Source organism: Carassius carassius, chromosome 44 (assembly GCF_963082965.1).
Source record: "Carassius carassius chromosome 44, fCarCar2.1, whole genome shotgun sequence".
Taxonomy (NCBI): domain Eukaryota; kingdom Metazoa; phylum Chordata; class Actinopteri; order Cypriniformes; family Cyprinidae; genus Carassius; species Carassius carassius.
This window is the reverse complement of record NC_081798.1, coordinates 12,929,573-12,954,400: the sequence shown is the minus strand read 5'-3', so window position 1 is coordinate 12,954,400 and position 24,828 is coordinate 12,929,573. Positions and strand designations below refer to the sequence as shown.

General features: G+C 36.5%; 2 protein-coding genes across 3 annotated transcripts; both read right to left on the bottom strand.

Moving 5' to 3' along the window:
* Positions 1-1,104: 1,104 nt before the first annotated feature.
* On the bottom strand, positions 1,105-17,672 carry LOC132126391 (hyccin 2). 2 transcript variants are annotated; one of them, XM_059537609.1, is made up of 13 exons: positions 17,397-17,672; positions 12,714-12,796; positions 11,840-11,897; positions 11,505-11,609; positions 10,693-10,872; positions 10,523-10,603; positions 9,688-9,803; positions 9,247-9,342; positions 8,880-8,996; positions 6,490-6,577; positions 5,974-6,124; positions 5,097-5,231; positions 1,105-1,812 (listed from the first exon to the last, which is right to left on the bottom strand). In XM_059537609.1, the coding sequence occupies exons 3-13, from the start codon at positions 11,888-11,890 to the stop codon at positions 1,220-1,222; spliced, it is 1,713 nt and encodes a 570-aa protein (XP_059393592.1). In that variant the 5' UTR covers positions 11,891-11,897; positions 12,714-12,796; positions 17,397-17,672; the 3' UTR covers positions 1,105-1,219. The 2 variants fall into 2 exon arrangements, with proteins under 2 accessions (XP_059393592.1, XP_059393593.1); XM_059537610.1 differs by lacking the exon at positions 5,097-5,231 and having other exon boundaries at positions 17,397-17,670.
* Positions 17,673-18,767: 1,095 nt separating this feature from the next.
* Positions 18,768-23,745, bottom strand: zgc:162816 (uncharacterized protein LOC571260 homolog). Its single transcript, XM_059537745.1, has 8 exons — positions 23,628-23,745; positions 23,213-23,371; positions 22,548-22,828; positions 22,275-22,455; positions 21,285-21,406; positions 21,008-21,197; positions 19,686-19,791; positions 18,768-19,314 (listed from the first exon to the last, which is right to left on the bottom strand). Exons 2-8 carry the CDS (start codon positions 23,359-23,361, stop codon positions 19,225-19,227), a joined length of 1,119 nt encoding a protein of 372 aa, XP_059393728.1. The 5' UTR covers positions 23,362-23,371; positions 23,628-23,745; the 3' UTR covers positions 18,768-19,224.
* Between the last annotated feature and the right edge of the window lie 1,083 nt (positions 23,746-24,828).

Sequence of the window (24,828 nt, the reverse complement as noted above, 5' to 3'; positions counted from 1 at the left end):
GAGCACAGGCAACTGTTAAGCAGACTCAATCAGCACAAACCCAAACAGAGACGTGGAAGAGGATTCCTTGAGGATGACCTACAGTACAGCTGGGCTGGATAAAACTCTTTGGATCATGCACCATCAGGCCTTTCTCTATGCATTGACCGTGATTGTCGGTTGTTGAAGTTCATTGCTCTGATACGGTAATGTTTGTTCCTCTTAAGTTACACCGTGTTTTTATTGTATGTTTGTATGGCACATTTAAAACAGTCTCAAATCATGTGCACTTGAATGTGTGTGTCCCTTGTGCAAAACAAATATTTCCTCCACACTGAACCTAAGTGCATAATGTAGTGATCAAATAAAAGTGTACAAGTGCACCCTCATTCGAACACATTCACACACGCGCACCGTAAGACAACATGCTTGTATGCATGCATGTTAACATTTCTGCTTCTCTCTCTCTCTCTCTCTCTCTCTCTCTCACTCACTCACTCACTCACTCTCTCACTCTCTCTCTCTCTCTCTCTCTCTCTCTCTCTCTCTCTCTCAAATGGAAGCTTCTCCACCACAAAAGTAAATAAATATAGAAATTGTGACTTTTTAATTCAAAAATCTTTTTTTTTTTTGCATTTGCAAGTTTATATATCACACAATTCTGATTTTATTTTTCTTGTAATTCTGAGTTTACATCTTGCAATTCTTTTTTTCTTCTTCCACAAAATAAAAAAAAAGATAATGGAGACTTCCTTGGAATTGCAAGCTTATATCTCACAATTCTGAATTTCACGCAAATCTTTTTTTTTTTGGCGCAGAATGAGTTCACAATTCATAATTATGACTTTTTTTGTCAGAATTCTGTGTTTACCTCTTGCAATTTAGTTTTTTACATCGTGACATAAAAATAAAAGTTCATTATGACTTTATCTCACAATTCTGACCTCATTTACAAGTTTATATCTCACAAGATATCTTGCTAGTTATCCACACAAATTTCGCTGTGAATTTATATCTCTTATATTTGAGTTTAAATATATAATAAATTGAGATATAAAAACAAAACTATGTGATAAAAATATGAATGGTCAGATATTGCATCAGAATTTTGAAACAAGGTCAGAATTATGCCATAAAAAGTCGTTATTACCTTTATTTATTTATTTGATTCCACGGCAGAAATAAACTTCCATATCCTCAAGCGCACACACACACACCCACACAGCCCAGCAAAATCATTCTACACCTGTGATATAATCTGCATATTAAAACTGGGTGATCGAGACTGTTTGGACAGTGGGCTTCCAGAGGAGAACGGACTCCCAGGGGACAGGAGATCCTGGCTACGCGTCGCTCGCCCTAGTCGTTCATCCTGCAAGCTGATGGCTGACAGATAATGTGCTCTGTCTGCACTGAGGCTTCCCAGCGAAAGACTATCTGTAGGTCCCGATGAGCCATTTAGGCCGGTACAGTCAAGAGACTTGCTAGAAGACGTGCTGCTTGTTTTAGGCGGCGCATCAGTGAAGGGAGGGATGTAATGTGGGTCCAGAAAGCGTCTGGGAACACTGGGACTCGGGCTGCGACTGCTTTCTGCAGTAAGGAGGCTGATGGCAGGAGGAGGGGACTGGTGCCGTTGGTGGAGGCTTCGGAGAGCAGCTCTGGTGTCAGCCGAAGTGCTCTCCCTCTGCCTGGCCCCAGGATCTCGGAAAGGTCGAACGCCCGTTATGACCCAGTCTCGTTTAACGCTGCTGGGCTGGCTGCTGCTGGAAGCCCCAGAGGAAAACCCTTCATCTGGGTCAAAAGAGTCCTCTCCACAGCTCACACCATCGGCATCTAAAACACAGTGAGGGAACAATGAGACAGAGAAAACAGAAAGCTGGATTAACTAGATTTGCATTTCCTAGGGGAAATACCAGCGCTTGCAAGGCAGCAAAAGAACAGTGTTAGGTGAGCTTAGAAGTAAGCTCAGGCTTTTGGATGTGCCTCAGTGAAATGCTGCATCGCAACTGCTTTGACACTCAGCACGCGCCTTGTGTTGATTTTCCTGCGCAGCTGATAGAAAACAACATGACACCGTCTTTGAAGTGTAAAGCTGCGGTTACACTAGACTCCATTCACTCCTTTCACTTCTACTCATACACATGAGAACAAGGGAGAAACTCAAGCTCAGGAGGACAATTTTGTTGGTGAACTCTAATGAGATGATTCACCAATGTAAATGCACTACAGTTCAACAGTTTGAGTATATTTTTTCTGCATACTTTTACTCAGTAAGCATGCATTAAATTAAAGGGATAGTTCACCCAAAAATGAAAATTATGTCATTAATGACTCACCCAATGTCGTTCCAAACCCGTGAGACCTCCGTTCATCTTCGGAACACAGTTTAAGATTATTTTAGATTTAGTCCGAGAGCTCTCACTCCCTCCATTGAAAACCTATGTTCGGTATACTGTCCATGTCCAGAAAGGTAAGAAAAACATCTTTAAAATAGTCCATGTGACATCAGAGGGTCAGTTAGAATTTTTTTAAGCATCGAAAATATATTTTGGTCCAAAAATAGCAAAAACTATGACTTTATTCAGCATTGTCTTCTCTTCCGTGTCTGTTGTGAGAGAGTTCAAAACGAGGCAGTTTAGTGATATCTGGTTCACGAACGAATCACTCGATGTAACCGGATCTTCTTGAACCAGTTCACCAAATCGAACTGAATCGTTTGAAACGGTTCGCGTCTCCAATACGCATTAATCCACAAATGACTTAAGCTGTTAACTTTTTTAATGTGGCTGACACTCCCTCCGAGTTAAAATAAACCGTACACTGACTGAACTGCTGTGAAGAGAGAACTGAAGATGAACACCGAGCCAAGCCAGACAACAAATGAAAGATTGACTCGTTCTCGAGTCAAGAACCGGTTGCATCGGTTTTCAAATCACCTGTAGTGATGGGAAGTTTGGTTCTTTTCCACGAACCGGTTCTTCCGTACAGTTCGATTCAATAAACCGGTTGAAGAAAACGGTTCACCGGTTCTTTTGCGCTCGACGTAATGGCGTCATTGGCGATGATTGCCCTTGATTCAAGCCTTCGGTTTACCTGGGCTCATAAAATTAGCACAGAATCAGTTCAGAATCAATCACCAAAAGAATCAGTTCAGTTCAGACGCTCTGTGTGTCAGTCTGCTTCACGCTGAACCACACATGCGCAGTATCATCAGCTCGGTTCTCGAATCGGACGCGTCTGACAGAAACGGTTCTTGACTCGAGAACGAGTCAATCTTTTGTTCATTATCTGGCTAGGCTCGGTGTTCATCTTCAGTTCTCTCTTCACAGCAGTTCAGTCAGTGTACTGTTTGAGTAAATGAATTACTCCGGGATATTGATTTGTTTTAACTCAGAGGGAAGTGTCAGCCAAATTAAAAAAGTTAACAGCTTAAGTCATTTGTGGATTAATGCTTATTGGAGACGCGAACCGTTTCAAATGATTCAGTTCGATTTGGTGAACTGGTTCAAGAAGATCCGGTTACATCGAATGATTCGTTCACGATTCGGATATCACTAAACTGCTTTGTTTTGAACTCTCTCTCACAACAGACACGGAAGAGAAGACAATGCTGAATAGAGTCATAGTTTTTGTTATTTTTGGACCAAAATATATTTTCAATGCTTCAAAAAATTCTAACTGACCCTCTGATGTCACATGGACTACTTTGATGATGTTTATCTTACCTTTCTGGACATGGACAGTAGACCGTACACACAGCTTCAATGGAGGGACTGAGAGCTCTCGGACTAAATCTAAAATATCTTAAACTGTGTTCCGAAGATAAACGGTCTTACGGGTTCGGAACAACATGAAGGTGAGTTATTAATGACATAAGTTAATTTTTTCGGTAAACTAACCCTTTAAGTTGATCACAATAAAATGCTCACAAAAAAGCTAATCTTTTGAACATTCTATTCATTAAAAAATCCTGCGGAAAAAATGTTATCATGATTTCCACAAAAATATTAAGCAGTATGGCTTTTTTCAACTTTTTTTAAAGCAAATTAGCATATTAGAATGATCCCTATAGTATCACGTGACACTGAAGACTGGAGTTACGGCAGCTGAAAATTTAGTGGTCATCATAAGAATAAATTTCATTTTAAAATATATTCAAATAGAAACTTAAAAAGTATAACGTATTTTTTTATAACAATAATAGTAATAATGTAATCATTTTAAACTGTAAAAATATTCAATATGACTGCCTTTCCTGTATAAAAAAAAACAAATAAATGCATCCTTGGTGAGCATAAGAGACTTCTTTCAAATACATTACAATACCAACTTTTGCACAGTAGTGTAAGATATAATGCTGCGTTCACGTCAGAAGTTCATACTTTCAAGTTTGGAAACATAAGTGAGTTTGGTTGGAATAAAATGGATGTGCTGGACAAATATAATTTTCCCTCTCTTTTTCACTTCCCAACAAAGACAGAAAGCTTTCTAGCATTAACGCAACATGAGGAAGAGCAAAGGATGCACATGAGATGTACAGTGTAATTGATGCACATGTTCAGTAAGTTGTCATTTTTGTCAATCTTTAACACTATTTTTCATTAATATTACACAAAATACAATTTTGATCCTATTATCAAGAGCAAGAAAAAAAAAATAAAGCTTTAACTTGTTGTTATTGGTAATTATGATATGATGGTGGTATTCATGTGCAGTCAATTTGCAAATACATTTGATCATTCCAACCTGACCTGAACACACCAATGCAAGATCAATCACAATTTTGTATGCAAATATTAAAAAAATATTTGAAATAACCTATACACTGAGTGGTTTGAGCAACATGAACTGCAGAAATTTGTAAAGGAAAAAAAAGAGGGATGTCATTCTATCTTGCCTTGCAAGCACTGTAAACTCAACGCAAATAAAAAGGTTAAACACAAATGATCACAATACAACACAAAGGTATGTGGAGACACTAGAAACAAGCAGAAGGAAGTTTTCCATGCAATGTGGTTAGTTTAATCTGTAGGGCCAATCAACACTTTCTATGGCCAAGAAGGACAGGGCTTGAGCACAGACTGTCTAATAATGAGATGTTCCTGAGCCCCGCCTACCCCCTTGCAAGGTTAGGTGAATGGTGCACTTTATCCGCCCGCGTGCCACAGGACTGTCTGGTCTCTCCAGGGGGGTGTATCGGCTGGGGGTCATGGAGGCGTAGAATTCAGTCGTGGTTGAGAAATCAAAACAATCTGAGGTGAAGACAGTGAGCGTACTGAACATGATGCTGACAGACGGAAAATTTCACACACAAAAATGGCCACTTTTTCCTGATGCTTGAATGGAGGGACTGATGAGGATGTTCATGTTCTCATTATAATTTTATTGATCATGAAAGAAAATAGGCAAAATGAAAAGATGAGTGTCATTTGAGTTTCATTTGGGAAACAATTCTCACTATAAACAATTAACCTTTGCCTCAAACTCCTAATTTTCTGCTTATTTATTAGTAAGGTAATTACTAGGTTTAGGTATAAGGTTAGCAGAATCAGCCATTAATATGTGATTAAGAAGTACTAATAAACAGCCAATATCTCAGTAATATGTATGCTAATAAGCAACTAGGTAATAGTGAGAATTGGTCCCTAAAACACTACCAAAATTTTTTGTGTGTGTGTGTGTGTGTGTGTGTGTGATATGTTCTTGTGACATATCAGGACACAACTCTATAATGACACGGGTATGACACAGTTATTACAAGTAGAGGGTGACTTATGAGGACATAACCCAGTCCCCATTTTTCAAAACGCTTATAAACCATACAGAATGAGTTTTTTTGAGAAAGTAAAAATGCACAGTTTCCTGTGAGGGTTAGGTTTAGGGTTGGTGTAGGGCCATAGAATATACAGTTTGTACAGTATAAAAACCATTATGCCTATGGGATGTCTCCACTTTCCACAAAAACAAACGTGTGTTTGTGAATATGTTGCATACCCTCTCGTTTCCAGCGGAGACGACGAATGGAGGCGGCAGTGACAGCTGCCTGTGAGACGCATCTCCCGGCAGGCGTTACTTCCACCTCCAAAAGTTTCCGCGAACCCTCCGGAGGACGGGACGGAAGTGAGCGTCTAATTGCATTCGCCACCTGAGGATGGAGGTCAACGACAACCACAAATCTGACTTCACTAGTTTAGTACATTAAGAGTCTAAAAGACAACAAGTGAAAACGTTTCAAGACAAAAACATCGGACCATCTTTACAAAGAAATTCATATCAATCAGTCTTTGATTGTTTGATGTGAAACTGAAATTGACTTATTTGATCGCTTAATAAGAAATAATGCAGAATCTTTAATATGTCTTCTGCTATTTACAAGTATGTTGTAGTATTTCATCGCTTTAACTTTAACTTTCAAAGACAATGGTTTTTTCCACATTTAAATGAAATCTTAAAAAGACATTCAGAGCCCACTGTATTTTCCCCAAGTGTACTGTAATAAATGACTTTTACCAGTAATGGCTGGGCATGGAGGTCTAGTTGTGCTCGGTAGAGGATGTCATCCAAAGCTTCCCTCCCCAGATCCCATTGCCCATTATAACTGTTGATCATCATGCAGATGAGATCATTAGCACACCAATCAAATCCTTAATTGAAAATTAACAGGAATTAAATTTACAAGACATTTCCTTCTCCTACTAATATAAAAAGAAAACTTTAATGTTGCACAGAAATACACACGTTTAAGGACGACAATTTTTTTTTAAATAAGCTCACCAAAGCTGAATTTATTAGATCAAAAACACAGTAATACTGTGAAATATTACAACCCGAATTCCGGAAAAGTTGGGACGTTTTTTTTATTTTAATAAAATGAAAACTAAAAGACTTTCAAATCACATGAGCCAATATTTTATTCACAATAGAACATAGATAACATAGCAAATGTTTAAACTGAGAAAGTTTACAATTTTATGCACAAAATGAGCTCATTTCAATTTTGATTTCTGCTACAGGTCTCAAAATAGTTGGGACGGGGCATGTTTACCATGGTGTAGCATCTCCTTTTCTTTTCAAAACAGTTTGAAGACGTCTGGGCATTGAGGCTATGAGTTGCTGGAGTTTTGCTGTTGGAATTTGGTCCCATTCTTGCCTTATATAGATTTCCAGCTGCTGAAGAGTTCGTGGTCGTCTTTGACGTATTTTTCCTTTAATGATGCGCCAAATGTTCTCTATAGGTGAAAGATCTGGACTGCAGGCAGGCCAGGTTAGCACCCGGACTCTTCTACGACGAAGCCATGCTGTTGTTATAGCTGCAGTATGTGGTTTTGCATTGTCCTGCTGAAATAAACAAGGCCTTCCCTGAAATAGACGTTGTTTGGAGGGAAGCATATGTTGCTCTAAAACCTTTATATACCTTTCAGCATTCACAGAGCCTTCCAAAACATGCAAGCTGCCCATACCGTATGCACTTATGCACCCCCATACCATCAGAGATGCTGGCTTTTGAACTGAACGCTGATAACATGCTGGAAGGTCTCCCTCCTCTTTAGCCCGGAGGACACGGCGTCCGTGATTTCCAACAAGAATGTCAAATTTGGACTCGTCTGACCATAAAACACTATTCCACTTTGAAATAGTCCATTTTAAATGAGCCTTGGCCCACAGGAAACGACGGCGCTTCTGGACCATGTTCACATATGGCTTCCTTTTTGCATGATAGAGCTTTAGTTGGCATCTGCTGATGGCACGGCGGATTGTGTTTACCGACAGTGGTTTCTGAAAGTATTCCTGGGCCCATTTAGTAATGTCATTGACACAATCATGCCGATGAGTGATGCAGTGTCGTCTGAGAGCCCGAAGACCACGGGCATCCAATAAAGGTCTCCGGCCTTGTCCCTTACGCACAGAGATTTCTCCAGTTTCTCTGAATCTTTTGATGATGTTATGCACTGTAGATGATGAGATTTGCAAAGCTTTTGCAATTTGACGTTGAGGAACATTGTTTTTAAAGTTTTCCACAATTTTTTTACGCAGTCTTTCACAGATTGGAGAGCCTCTGCCCATCTTTACTTCTGAGAGACTCTGCTTCTCTAAGACAAAGCTTTTATAGCTAATCATGTTACAGACCTGATATCAATTAACTTAATTAATCACTAGATGTTCTCCCAGCTGAATCTTTTCAAAACTGCTTGCTTTTTTAGCCATTTGTTGCCCCCGTGCCAACTTTTTTGAGACCTGTAGCAGGCATTAAATTTTAAATGAGCTAATTAAGTGGATAAAAGTGTAAGATTTCTCAGTTTAAACATTGCTACGTTATCTATGTTCTATTGTGAATAAAATATTGGCTCATGTGATTTGAAATTCCTTTAGTTTTCATTTTATTAAAATTTAAAAAACGTCCCAACTTTTCCGGAATTCGGGTTGTATTAAATACGTTTTCTTTTTTAATATATGTTAAAATGTATTCCTGTGATGGCAAAGTGGAATATTCAACATCATTACTTCAGTCCTCAGTGTCACATGGTCCTTCAGAAATCATTCTAATTTTCTGATTTGCTGCTCAACATTTCTTATTGTTATTATTCTAAAGGCTGAAAACAGTTGTGCTGCTTAACATTTCTATGGAAAACATGATATATTGTTTTCAGAATTATTTGATGAATAGAAAGTATTTATTTAAAATAGAAAACTTGGTCACGCTTTATTTTAAGGTATAATTCTCGCTATTAACAAACCATTAACTATGCTTATTAATAGATAGTAAGGTAGATGTTAAGTTTAGGCATTGGGTAGGATTATGGATTTAGAATATGTATGGTCATGCAGAATATGTGCTTTATAAATGCTAATAAAAAGCAAATATGTTAACAAAAGGCATGCTAATAAGCATGGTAACTTACATGGCGTGGTAAACAGCAGTCAGCATCTGCACCATAAACTCTGGCTCCAGTCGTACACGGTTACACGGCTCCTTCCACGACTTCTGCTGCTGCCGAGGGTAACCGCTCACACACAGTCTGCAGAACGAGAGTTATTCAGAGAGAATCTTTAATGACATGTTTATTTGGAGGTCTTTATGCTAATGCTGTGACCCGCCACAGAACTCCCTTGCTCTCTCGCTCTAAATCAGTATTCCATTTAATTCATTTAATCATTCAATCTCTGCCTGCTCCAGCAAGAAATTTCAGAGAGAGAGAAAGGGAGTGAGGAAAACAGGGCGAGACGTTCCCGGATCGTTAGTGGAAAAACAACTCTGGCGCCCCTTACCGTGTGCTCATTCTGCAAACCGATTGGTGGGAGGACACAGGCATAAAGACCACAGCTGAGTTGTAGCAGAGCATCAGAAAAGACAGCACCTCAAACCTGCAGGAGCCAAACACATGCTGCTGTTGCACACCCCCACTCTGACATCTGCATAATTTTACAACGACAAATCAGACAGCGGTACATTATGAGTCAGCGACTGTCGCCGTGCATCTAGCCGGTGGAACGGTAATAACAAATCACACTACATCTGCACGGATATCGCTGTCAAGAAGCTCCTGCAGCGGTTTAATGAAATCAAAATCCTGAGAAATCATTACAACCCATTTCAACCTGCAGGAAAAAATAAACAGCTGAGTCACGGTGATAAAACGGCCCAGCGGCCGATTAATCAGATGCCTAGAAATATTCCACACATCAAATCTACTTCATCCATCAAATCACCTGTTTTGTGAGGTAAATGTCTCTCTCTGAGATAGCAGACCGCTGTACACCACCCGGATGAGGTCGTGCTGGTTCAGGGCTCCCTCGGTTAACGCCATGGACCCCAGACTGGATGGCTGCGTTAAACGGAAGAAATCACTTAGGAATTCGGCTAGTAATTCATGTAATGCTTACAAAGAAAATGTATTGTATATGTTCATGTTAAATACTTTTACAGCCTTAGAAAATTAGAAATACAGGTTAACCAGTGATGTGTTGATTGAAATTCTGTAACATTTTCTCAAAGTGTGTACAAAATGTACATTTTGATTATGATGTTTCAGGTCAATTTAACCAGCATATTCTATATTTAAATGCAGCTGCACAGACCTGTTATGTCAGTTTGTATATAATAAAACAATATTATAACTATTTTTGATTGATATGTATACAAACAAAACCAAAAGTACTAAATATATAATATCAATAAAAATAAACAATAGTTTTTTTTTTTTTGTTAATTATTGAGAATCCAATTAAGGTTCATTTGACCGGACCATAACAACTGTACTATTTTAACCTAATACCCAATGGTTTACTCTGGTTTAGCTGCTCCCAGACCCAGAACACCCTAGAAATCATCAAAGAAACCCTTTAGTAAAACACCAGGCTTTTTGGAGGTTTGGCACATTACTTTTTACTTTCCTGTGTCCTGTGAAATGAAAGCAGATCAGCATTTTGTGTGCATAATAACAGAAGACATCATCTTCATTGATTTGACACTGATACCCCCTGTAGCTTAGACATCCAATACAGGTCCAATTCAAAAGTGTTTGTATTTTACTTCACTTCTTACCTCATGGTATATTGAAGGCTTGGAGAGAGATGGTATGGTGAATGACAGCAGCTTTCCATTTCCTTTACTGTCCACAATTTCCTGTAACACAAGACGTACAGATAGTGTATGTCTACTTTAGATACTGAATTTCAGGAAAATGCAGGTAATGCCAATCACCAATCTCTCACCAGGTTATAGATCCCCACTAGCAGGGCTTCCACGCAGCCGTTCCGGTAGCGCTCTCTGCTGGCAGAAAGCCGCAAGTACACCCAGATAAGCTCAGGCAGGAACTGCAGAGTAAACCGACGCAAACCCTCCTCTGAGCTCCGGTACAACTCAAACAACTGATGACACACCGGAGCCAACAGCTAGAGAGGAAGAGACACAAAGAACACAGTGACAAAGTAAAGGAGGTGGTGTGGGACACAGGAACCAGGAGGAACACTTCCTTGCAACATGAATAATAAAAAATAAAAATAAAAACACGAGCTTAAGGAAGTAGGATATTTAAGTCAAACTATAAAAATTTAATTTATATATTATAATATGATATGCAATTATATCAAATAATATTAAATATGAAATGATCAAAATCATGATCAAATACAATTAAGATCATGGAGGCATGGGAAATATTAACCAATAATAATATCAGAATTATGTCACATAACATTTTTAATTTGCTTTTATTCTAACATTTTTGGGTTTTCAGTTTTATATGCATTTGTCATTTTTATATTTCTATTTAGCTTTCTTTTTTTTTCTTTTTTTTAGCACTTATTTTATTCCAATTAGTTGCATTTCTAATTTTAAGTTTTTTAAGCTTAAGTGCTTCATATAATATTTGTAGTTTAAATTCAGCATTAATGAAAAAGATTTTTGATCATTTTAATTTTTCAGGTAATGATAACAACACTGAATAGTCGGAATAAATCAATCTAGTCCTATCTCAATCATGCCTTTTCAAACCACCTGAAGTGTCTGAAGCGCTTGATCATACCTCACTGATGGGCTGCTCCTGAATAACAGCGTAGAGAGCAGGAACAAGAGCTTTCTTCAGACGCAGGCTGCCAGAATAGCTGCGGATTTGATCCTCAGGTAACGTCTAAAGAGGAGAAACCGTGGTTGTCATGACTAAGCAGCCTTAACCTGAATCGGCCTGGAATTGAATTAACTTGGAGGCTGAAAATATTCCTCCATTAAGTTCTGAGATTCCAAAACCAAATGTGGTTAATGGGACACTGCGCTCAGATCACTTGGGAAGGGGGGACTTAATTTGAGTGAGCTATATAAAAAATGTCAAATGAAACCCTGCAAGGATGTCAAATCTCTCACCTTGAACTCTGAGAGCCATTCCTCCACCACGCCACGCTCTGAGCAGAGCATGGTCCTCCTGAGAAAAGAAAAGAAATATGTCATAAATAAAGATTATTACCACTCTTGCATCAAAAGCATGGCCCAAAATTAACTTTTTACCACAATGTCAATATCATTGAATTTAAAACATTTGCCCGGCAAATTTCTTTTCTCATCAACCATGAAAATATACAGTATTTTGCATTATTCCATTAAGTGATGCAAATCAGTTTTGTGGCTAGTTTTAATGTTATTTTCTCTGACACAGGTTTGATAAACTATTATAATAGAGTCGATGGTTTAGACACACTTGGACTTAATTTATTATAATAATTAATTTGATCTTTTTATGCTTAAATGCTTAAAATAGTTTTATAGACAAATATAAAGTACATCTACAGTACACCATCAGTCGAATGTTTGAGCTCAGGAAGATTTTTAAAGAAATTAATGCTTTTATTCAATAATGATACATTCAATTTGATCAGAAGGGATCGTTTATAATGTTACATAAGATTTCTATTCCAAATAATTGCCGTTCTTTATTTTTTTCTATTCATCAAACATCCTGAAAAAACAGTATCATGGTTTCCACAAAAACATCAAGCAGCACATTGACAATAAAAAGAAATGATTTATTAGGATCATGTGACACTGAAGACTGGAGTAATGGTTGTAAATGTAATGTTCTTTTATTATCAATTTAACAGTTATGCTGCACAATATTTTTGTGGAAACCATGATACAGTTTTTTCCACAGGATTTCTTGATGAATAAGCATAAAACATCTAAGACCAGATTTTTTTAATATGTGCAAATTGGCCAGACCATTTTAGTGTTCATTTTGGCTCACCTGCCTCAAACCCAGCTCAGAAGTGTAGATAAGGAGAGATGTGGCTCAGATTCTCCATGTCTCTTGATCTCTGGTCAAACAGCCTGCAGATAAAAAGACTCCACATAAGAAAACTCCATTAAAGTTCTCACACCTGCCTGACACACAAGCATCACGGTTCCTACAGCTACTGTTGGCTCATGTTCCAAACTGAGTATTTAATATTGCAAACACACACACACAGGTGTTACCCCATTCAGTCCTAATACAGGACATCTGTGTTTATGCATGTTTGTGTGCACCTCCTAAAATGGCAGGCTCTGCGTTTGGCGGTGTGTTGTGAGAGAGAGTGCTGTGCTCTGATTAGACAGCAGTGCTGTGTTGGGAGTTTGGGAGTGAATCTGAGGTGAACAGAACAGATGCTTTACACGCTAAACAAAATCTGCCAACATCCACAATCCTACTTGTGCTGTGGAGACATGTTTTAATACAGTTCAGGGGAAGCAGAGGTAACTGCACTTAGAGCTAATGTTATATGCTGTCATTTAAAGGTGCTGTATGTGGGATTGACACCGAGTGGTTGAACTAGGTATTGCAGTCCAAATTCAAAATAATGGAGAGGGTTTTTTTCATCCGGCCCCTCCTCCACAGACTTGACGCACACATAGGTTGCCAGATTGACAACACCAACAGGAAAGAGCGCACTTGACAATGAATGAAATTAAATACGATGTGTTTTCCGCCAACTGACAATCCGGGATGCTGAAATACAGTTGGGTAAACTGGCAGGGGGCGGGTTTCACAAACCAAAACAGAGACCGACATTCTGGCCCGGAACGCACATTTTCAAAGGAGAATAACTGACTGTGGCATTGTTTTTCAGATAAACAATATGTTAACTTAGCATGTTTCTTAAATATATGCAAACATGTTATTCAATTCAAGTTTATTTGTATAGCGCTTTTTACAATACAAATCGTTACAAAGCAACTTTACAGAAAAATATGGCATTTCTATGCTTTAGTAGAGTCAAAAACTTACATACAGAATCTTTAAAGCTTTGCATGTATACATACTGTACATATACACACACATAAAGCTTGCCTCCCTTCCAATAATCGAATAAGCTTTGCATTTTGTTACTTTTAAGAAACAGTGTCAAATTCTGTCCATTTTATCATGAAATTCAAATAATAACTACCATTTTGACAAACTTTGATACGGCATGACAGACGGTTCAAACAGCAGCATGGAGCATGAGTGAACGTGATCATCGCTTCCCCTTTACTACTAGTTATAACACTTAATTAACATCTCACGTATCATGTAATATCTCAGTGTTTCATCAACTGTTGGAAGACGTTAATAAACAGCTTGTAAAAAATGTCACAAAGTCATTGACCAAATCAGTCAGGATGCACAGCTCACTAGAAGAAAAAAAATTAATGAGCATTTCACTAAATATATATTAGTTCACAGTTTATAGTTCATAGTTTACTTAACCTGTAGTTAACTCTTAATTATTTAATAAACATGTCATGAAAACAGCCACTGTGTAAATTATTATAGGCCTATTTTAGCAATGAATTGAAGTAGAAACATAATATTAAAATTAGATTTAGAAAGCCTGCTCTGCTGTTAATTGTAACCTTTAAGGTTATATTCTTGTACAAGTAACACAAACACACACACTTTAAACAAATCTCTAACAAGAAAATGTATTATTTATTCGTTATTACAGTAATTATACAAATACTGTTTTTATGATTTCATATTAATTGCACATTAACATTTAACAGTTAAAACTTAAACTACCAGGAAGACTTGTTTACTTTTTTTTTTTTACTTGTTTTAATAACGTTATATAATTGTATTATTTATCCATTAATAAATATGACCAGTACTGCAGATGTTGTGTAACTAAATTATTTGTACATATTTTTACATGTGCACAAACATTTGTGGTAAGTAAAAAAATTTTTTAATGAAATCTTTTATGCTCACCAAGGCTGCATTTATTTGATTCATCAAAATGTATCAGTAAAACAGTAATACTATGACATTATTACAATTTAAAGTAACAGGTTTATTTTAATATATTTTAAATTGTAATTTATTCCTGTGATAGCAATCATTCTAATTTGCAGCTCAAGAAACATTTCTTTAATATCAATGTTGAAAACACTCGTGCGCCTTATTATTTTTGCTATTTGAATGAATAGAAGTGTATTTATTATAAATGTATTTGCTGTCACTTTTGATTAACGTGTCCTTGGTAAACACCATGTACATTTAGTATTTATTAAATCAAAATATTTATTATGCTTAAATGCTTAAAAAAATGTGTAGACAAACAGATTGCGATTGTTCATTTTATTTATTGGGCAAATATGCAAGAGCTGGAAATATACTCTAAAATACACAAATGCATGTTTCCCTCAAAAAATGAATTTGAACCGTAAAACGTGATGCTGGAACAAAGGTTCATGGACAAGTTACGTCAACCACTCATTCAGTTTAGAGCCTCCCAAGTCAAAAATGAAAGTTTATCCTGAGGCTCTGAAAAACTTTGTCTAAAATATTTGAAAAATGCAGCATGTCTGCAACAAAATAGCAGTCAACGCTCCCCTCACAAGAAACACTCCCCTCTTTACACAGAAGCCTCAACACCAAAACATTCCTCTGCTGTGTGAATGCTACACGGTTAGCACGCCTGCTCTCCAACCCTTGCCAACGGGTAAGAAGCTTACAAGATTCAGTGCCAGATAATTAAGTGTAAACAGTCCCCCGAGACCTAAAATAGCCATTGTGAAAAGAGCTTAGTGTAAAGAGACAAGAAGAGGGAAAATGAGAGGTGATTTCACTGAACGAAGATCAAAGTAGTATGCATTCAACAAGCAGAGGGTACTAAGATCGGCCGCAGCGGGACGCAACAGAAAGGTCATTGTTAAATGGGTTGTGCAACATACTCCCAAACGCACTCCAAACTGCCACAGACACACAATTCACCTGAGCTGACACTCAAAATCTCATCAGACACCCACAGCTGACACTGTTACCAAAGTAAGGGAGAAACACTCAAGTGAAACATATGGACTCATTAACAAAACATATGCATTCCTAGATGCATGCATTTTAACACACCAAAGTTATTTTGTTCTGACAGTGTAAGATACATCTCAATCCTGTCAAATTAGCCAGATGGTGTCTAATCTCGCACAGGCAAATCTCTGGGCTGCACAGAATACAAGTCCTCGGCAAGGGTCACGATTCAGCTCCTCTGAGATAAAAACAACTCGGTGTCTAAGACAAGACCAATTTGGTTGATTAAAGAATTACTCTAGGGTTAAATCAGTGATGAATCAGACCCCAGTGATTTCTGCCATCCTTCCTGTGTCATTTGACTGTGGTTTTTCAGTGAACACCACTTCCTGCCCTCAACACTGGTGCATCTGTGTTTGTGTGTGTGTGTGTGGGGGGGGGGGGATGAGTGCAAACTTCATACTGCTGGTTTATAGGTGTGCCTTTCTGAAATCACTTTGTGCATGAGATTTAAAACTGGTGTTATGCCAGAAGTTGGAATAATGCCAAAGTGTGTGTGGCGTAAAGGTATCCAGAGAATAGATAATGCATATATTGAAAAATACCTTAAAAAGTTAGATGAGCTAGGCCAAACCGTTATGCTAAAACTAAACAGCGCTTGTTTCTTTACAATTGTAACATTTATAAAAACTGCTAAAATAATATATTTATCTATATTTCTAAAAAATATTAGGCATTCAGACCTAGTGTGCATCCCTTTCTGTTTTTTATTCAGAGCCTTCCAAATCACAAGACTATTAGAATGGATTCAGCTAAATCAATTTATTAATTTTATCAACACAACACACACACACACAATAATAGTAATCCTTTGAAAAAAAAAAAAAATTCAGCCCGTGACCCAAGACTGAAAAATATTACATATTTTTTACTCTTATAGGTTAAAAATACAGCACTAAAAGTCAATCAATGGGAGTAAGTGTACAGTAAGTGTAAATGCATAGATGGAGATGCTTATTATTATTTGCAATAAAGTTTAACAATCTAAGTGTTTCATGTGTTTATTTTAGTTAACCATTCAGAATAAATACTGAATTCCAAGCACCGTCTGTTAATATTATAAAGATTGTTTTATACAATATTTAACAAATATTTTATAAAAGATTAGAAAATTGACTGTTAACATTACAAAAGAGCACATAATGACAACCCAATCATGGATAATGTATAAACCTCTACTAATAATTGTATATATTTTAAGTTTTCTAGAAATAACCTATATCAAGCCCACAACTATCTGGATGTTTCTCGGACCTTGTGTTTAATGTCCTAATGTTTATTTTAATATATACAAAAATAAATATTTTGTTTAGTTTATAATTATTATTTAAAAGAGAAATCAAGCATGGTTATATGTTTGTGACCTTCTATCATAATACAAGTCTAAACGTGTTATTCAAATAACCTCTGCAATATATATGACATGTTGTTAACTTTTTAGTAACCATAAACGTAATTGAATAAATATATTTAATAATCATTCGCCCTAAATATAAGCGAATCAGCGTCATCTTCCACCGCATGTGGTTCAGATGCTCCAAACATGCTCATCTATGCTCATACATACAGATTGTATCAGTGCTATGGTTCTGAATCACATACCAGCAGGATATGGACTCCTCCGGATGCTGCAGATGATCACTAGAGTCCTTGAGCAACGCTGCAATGCGCCTTAAAGGACAAACCCGACACAACGACCCCTTTTAAAATCAGGCAGAACATCACTTGTACAATCCCACCAGACCATTACTATTAATATCAAGGAATCGATGAGTTAAAAAGGCCTTCCGTTTGCCAGACCGAAACGATCACTGCCGTGTTGACATCATCATGTATCTCCGCTCTCTAGCTCTTCCTGCCAACTTGCAGCTATTTACCTGACCAATTGAGTCTCTCTTATCGAGTCCTCGCCGCGGCTGGCCAATAGCTGCGCAGTTTGGTGAGTGGTGAGCTGATCGGTGATCACCGCGCAGCGCCGCTATTGGCCAGTCGAGTCGTGGGCTCGATCTCAAAGACTCGATTGGTCAGGTGAAAAGGTGACCCGTGCTTGGGTTAAGACAGGTGACACGCGTCATCGATCTCGTCATTCGAGTATCAAAGAGACTATCCCAGCATCCCAATGTGTTTACTATTTACCATGTATGCCCTAAATAGTATCGAAAATTACTATTTAATTACTAATTAACTAAATAATTACAATTTAATTACTAAAATTACTAATTAATATAGGATGGTGATTTGCTAAAGGTGTAAGCCGCTAGACAATAACGTTACAGTATATTTGGGGTTTTTGTCTCCTGTAAAAACAGGTTTTACAGGACTGAACAGCATGGAGGTGAGTAAATAATGACTGAATTTATGTTTAGATGAACTAACCTTTAAAGCCCCAAATATAAATCGTATGAAACACATGTAAGCATTTATATAAGATATTATATTATGAATATACTTGAAGAAATAAGCAGCTTGTTGTTGTCAGGGAATAAAATATAGCCTAATTGTTTCATTAACATATGCATTAATCGATTACTTGACTGAAAATTTAGATGTATTCAGCATGGCTGCATTTGTTTAGTGTGTAGTCATGCATAGCTATGGCATATGAAATAACTAATTACAAAATTGTTTGTTTTACTACAAAATATAATTAATTATTGGTCAGTATTTATCATTATTGTTGTTCATAAGTGTTGGGGTGGGCTAGGAATGTTTTCTGAGGTTATCTTAATTTCTAAGTAGTAACACTTACATTTTTCGAGTGTAAAATCAACCGTCTTCTCCAAAGGCAAGATCTTTGAGCAGCTGATCAATGTCCTCTATGTGCAGATGTTACAAACAAGTAGCAAAACACACTAGGTAGGGTTGCCATGTTGCAAAAATTGTGATCAGTTGTAAATAGCAAAAAGTGTCCATAGCTGAAACATCCATTAAATAAATAAAATAATAAAAAGAGCTTCTGGTTTTTAAACAATGTCACTGTGGTAAATGGTTTTATTACAGACGAAGGTACACGTTGTTAATATCAGATCTTTCCAAAACTGTTTTCAAGCACTGCATGCAAGTTTAGTCAGATACAAAGAAGAAATCACATTTTTTTTCATAGTCCTTCCAAAGTGTTAAGAGAATGTTAGTGTTTTAAATGATGAAAGAAGCAGGGGAAAATATATTTTCTTTTTAAAGAAGATTACAACTTTAAGTGTTACAGTTTACATAAAGGCTGTATTACTAAAATATTACATTTTCAACAATGCTTCTCAAGAAAAGAACTGCAATTTCTCCAAACTCCTTGGATCCAGATAAAAATGCTCTTTAGGTAGGTTTCTAAAAGTCACATGCCTATTAGAACAGCAAATCCTCAGTTGTGACAAGTACTAAACATTTTCATCCACAGTCCCCAGCTGTATCAGCGGAGTCCGTCTGCTAAAGATTGTTACCAGCCTCGGGTGGGTTTCCAGGTGTCTATAATCTTCCCTTTAGAATGGACAAAATAAACTGGATGCATCATAGCGGTAGCACAAGCCTGTCAACAAAACATACAAACCTGCTCTTAATTTTAAATCAATGCATTTCATTGTATTAAAATGTGTCACATTAAGCAGTTGATATGTCAAGCGCTCCTCTCTAGGCTACTGTATGTTAAATAATGGCTCATTGCATTGAAGATGAACAAAGTTTGTGCTGAATACATTTTTTTTTTTGTGCAGAGAATTGTAGAATATTTTTTCAATTCAGCCCAAGATAATAATTTTGTGTAGTATTGAAATTATGCACTTTAATATTGTTGTTTACTCTTGTTTGATAAACCGTTTTAGTACCGTGTTAGTCCTTTCATACAGATGAATCCAGTCTGTTTCTGTGTGCTTTGTTTGAGGGAGATGGTTAGTAACTCACATGGTAAGGCATGAGTGTGAGGAGGGACCCCAGTGAGAACTGCTTGAAGTCCAGTTTTCCAGAGATGGGCTCCACCCTGCCGTGTTCCTGAGTCATAGACAGGAGTCTGCAGAACAGACGACACCCTTCATGCTATTTATATCACAAAACCTCCTACTCGCACTGTTGTGATGTAAAATAAACATCTAAACATGTACAGAGAAGGATTATCCCATCTCAGTTTTTAATATTTGAGAATTTAAATATTTATTTTCATATGAAAAACATTTTGATTGTCAGTTCAAATCACTTAAATGCTATGCAGACAGCTGACTTAATGAAAACATATGGATGCAATATGAAAATGTAGACCAGTAAGTTAATATTTATATTTATGTTGCAGCTAATAACTGATAAATGGCTGTTTTATTATTTCTTCATGACTATTTTACTTTCTTTTATGTTAAGCACTTTGAATTACCATTGTGTACTAAATGAGCTATATAAATAAACTTGCCTTGCCTTGCCTTCATATGCTAAAAATAAACTTAAGCACACATTTGCTAAAAATGTTAGTGTTTTAATTAGGGCTGTCAGTTTAAGGCGTTAACTTAATTAGTTATGAAAAAATAAGGAGATTAAAATATTTTAAGTTAACGCACTGGCCTCGCCCCCAAACCTGTATGTCCTTTACATTTCAAACAGTTGACAAATATGATGCAGGGCAAAAACTCCGTAAATGCAGTTATGCTCCAAAATTCAAGATATAGGGGCAAAAAATGCCCCGTATGAGTTTTTGTCTCATATTTATATCATATGATAAGCGATATCGCACCAGCAATGAGAGCAATATCACAGGAGTGCTGTTTATGTCATGAAGAACACAAGTGCAAATGTGATTTTATACAACAGTTCAGTAAATAATAAGTTAATATTGTGCAGAACTGTTGTGCCTCTCTTTGCAACACATCGGCGTTTAGTTTCTGAATGGATCCACGTTTAGAAAGAATCATGTGAACCAATGATTCAAAGAGAGATCCGTTAGAGAGATTTTTGTTACTTTTGAATAACTTAATGCATTTTTGCAAAAAAAAAAAAAAAGTAATTATTTAAATCAAAATAATAATAGTCTTACTGACCCCAAACCTCTGAACAATGTAAATTTAAAAAGTATAAATGTAAATATAAGAGAAGTTAATAATAATTAATTTCCCCATTTTAAATCAATCAATAAATCAATCCGCCAGTAAATAAAAAAAATTGAAAAAAAAAAAAAAATTTGAAAAAAAAAAATAAAATAAAAAAAGCCCTGGAGGTTTCCATCCATCCACATGATCTCTTACTTGAGTTCTGGGTGTCCTTCGATGATGGCGTATCCTGTAGGTAAGCGCCCGCCACCGTCATGACTCAGTGCTGTCCACCCACAATCTACAAGTAACTGGTTCCTGTGTGGGTAGTGACCTATGACCCGCGTCAGCACCCGTACTGCCACATCCTCAAGCCTACAGGAGCCGATGAGGGACTGCTGCACATCTGGACATGCAACGGATAATGTTATGATTCGAAACAAGCTGATAACATCACTGCTTACAGGAAACAGGAGAACATGGCAACACAGACCATAAAATATGTAGTTCCCAGGATGCACCTCACTCAACAGGGCCATGTCTGGCACTGGGTGGCTACAGGAAGGGGTGGAACCAATGCTGGATTTGACACCTTTTATTCCAGCAGCCTTCAACCTATGGATAGTGTGAATAATACCATCACAGCATATTAAGTAGGAATGCATTGATATAAAAATGTTGGAAATTACAATAAGCTAATGATAATGTTCATATTATGTACCTAGTGCCTACATTAAAGTGATGTTTTTTTTTTGTCAAAATAAATTAAAATCAATTATTTTAAATGCTACAAGTGTATTTAGACACCATATTATAATATGCAACATAAAAATATTGTGTTTAAAATGATATGGCTTTTTAATCTATATTAAAAGTTTAATACTAAAAAGTGATTCAGTGATTCAGACAATTTGAATGTACAATAATAAAAAATATTGTTGTTGAACTATAAAATGTTTAGTTTACTAAATGAAAACAACACTAAAATAAATTATTTTAAATATGAATATAGTCATCACAATAAATGTGAATATAGACATCACACCATTATAATGTACAATCTAAAAAAACTTTTAATTAATTTTGTACTAAAGATTGCATGTATTAGTGTTGTTAATATTTAAAGTTGTCTCATTTAAAATAAAACATTTAAAAAAATTAAATCTCTTAATTTTTAGGCTATAAGTGAATGTGAATAGATATGGCACAAAATTATAAGTTACTATATATATATATATATTTTTATTTATTTATTTATTTATTTTTCTAAAGGTTGCATTCATTAGTGATTAAAATTATGTTTAGCTGTCCACAGAAGTTAAAATACAATACTAAAAAAAATCTATTATTTTAAATGTAACTGTAAATTTAGATATCTCAATACTATAATGTATAGTATTTATTTATTTAAGAGATTACATTTGTTATTGTTGTCAAATACTTAAAAGTTTTTAACTTTGAGTGTTAGATGACATCAGCATACTTCTCCATGAACTGTAGCACAATCGTAGTGGTTTCCTGAGCAACAGCTTTGATTTGCTGCTCCCCCTGACAGGCATAAGTGTTCCCACAGTGGGCGTAAATTCCCATAAGCTCCACCCCTGAAGTGTCCCAGATCTCCAGGGCGAGCTGTAGAGCAGCTGGGTCACAATGAGGAACGCCCGCTTTCAAAACAAAAAAATCAGTATCCAACTGCATTACAACTAAAACAATGCTTCAAATATTTAGACATACATTTGCCGAACTCCAGTGTTACCTCTCCCATTGTCACAATCCAGTTTCATCCACACCTTCCAGACTTGTCCCTGTTTCAGAGGTCTCTTCTTCAGTTCCTGCAGGGCGAGGTGGTTGTCCACCATGACCTGGAATAGAGAAAGTCTCTCGGACAGCTCTGCACAGCGCTCCACTTTATCAAATGGCAAAGGGTATGCATAAAGTATATCGTCATAGCCGTTATCAGCATAGAATGACACCTCGGCTAGAGTAGACACAACAATACAACGACGAGAGCCTCCTGTCATGATGTCCGCACATTCCCTGAAGACAGATGACATTAGTGAAGAAAGAAACAATGGTAATCACATGACACAATTATTACTTTGAGGTTTATATTGCTTTGCCCAAATCCAGTTTTCTTTTTACAGTACATAAATGGCACTTGGTTTGATATTTTGTTATAAAATAAAAAGTGCCTTAATCACATTTACCAGATGCTTTTATCCAAAGCGACTAACGCAATGCTCTACCTCTGAGTCACAGGAACCTTAAAGGTCCAAATACTTATTTATTGACAGAACTTGACAGAAACCATATAAAACAGGCAAAATGAGTAGTGAAGAAAACTAACGTGATTAGGGTATTAATAAAAGTATCTTGAAAACACAATGTTCGAGAGGCTGGTGTTGTTGAGAGGAGTCTCACAGTGTTTTGTGTGTTTTCATGTGAGGTCGGAGCTGGACTCCCAATGTGTGGAAGCGCTCGAGCATGCCTTCAGCGTTTCTCTTCATCTGATCCAGGTCAATGATCAGCGCTGGAGTACAAAGGTCTTTGATGAATTCAACAGCAGCCATTATCCAAAAACTAAAAGAAATACAATATAATAACACATTTAAGCGAAATGGAAACCTGCAAACCTGCAGAGCTGTAAAAAGTTGCAGACTGTGTAGATAATAAATGCAAGTTAACTTTAAAATCATATAACCAAATCAATTAATGTCAGTTGTAAATACATTTAAAAATAATGCAGTAAACATGAGCTTGATTTATGGTCAAAGTAACGCGTGTGCAAATAGTAATGATAAACTGAGAATAGACTCGCAGCTTTTCTTTCACTCACCATAAAGCAGCAGATCAAATTCTCCCAAAGTCCTTATAAATAGTCTCTGATTCTCCTCAATGAGATCGAGAGAGTGAAGCCAGAATCAACACCGCGACACAAGACGAGACGAACTGCGGCTTTTCAAACTTAAAGCTCCTCACGAGATTTACATAAATAAAATGTTTCTTCAACCACGGGGAATTATTATTTATTTTATTTTTTTTAGATTTAGATTACGACGTTTGTTGCTCATAGACATTTTTTTTTGCTATTCTTCATTTATTTATTTATTTTTAACTATTTTTCAAGTAGTCTTAATATATGGGTCTATTTTTTTTTTTGATTTACAGTTAAGACCCACACTTAAATTTTACACTGATAATCTATCACTAAAAAATATTATTTTATCACTAATATTCTGTCGGTGTACGAGCAATAAATATTTTGTAGTTTTATTAACTTCTGTGTTTATAATTCTTTGTATTTTCTGGGTTGCACGAGTTATTTCCTTGAAATATATATCTAATATGTGATTTCAGGCAAATGTCATTATTTGTTATTATATTAAATTAGCCTATCTTTGATACTTAACAGAAAAGGTGAATCAAGTGATAATTCGTATTGGATTTTTTTTTTTGTATAATTGATTTGTATATGAAAGAGACAAATTGTTCAATATGCAAAAGTATTCAGTCTTGTCTTTATCTTGAATCTCAAATGCACTGAAGCAATGTTAACTAGAATCTGCTCACATCTTTTACACGTGTTCTTGTCACGTTCGGAAAGATGTAAATACCATGAGCTTGAGAACGCTAAAGACTGTACGTTAAATATATATAACACTCTTTGTCTTCATGTTATACAGCAATGCTGGAGTGATTGTGTGAACATTTCAAATCGTCAACAAAACCTTCATACCAGGATGATGCACGTTACAGATCTCCAGCATCTTAACACTGGTTTGGCTGAATGTGTAGTCAGTGAGCATCAGAATGTCTAATCTAAGGTCCCCGATTAACTTTTTGTTACTCATTAAAGTGGATTATTTCAAAGTCAGTTAATCAAGTGTCTAATGTAGTCATTAACGCTAATCCCTTTTCTCCCACTTGGATAACATCCTCAATCACCAAAGCCATGTGAGAGTATCAGAAAGATCTTAAGGCATGTTTTCACTTTTTAGCTTGATGTCTTTCAAGAGAGCTCCAGGCTTTTCAGACAA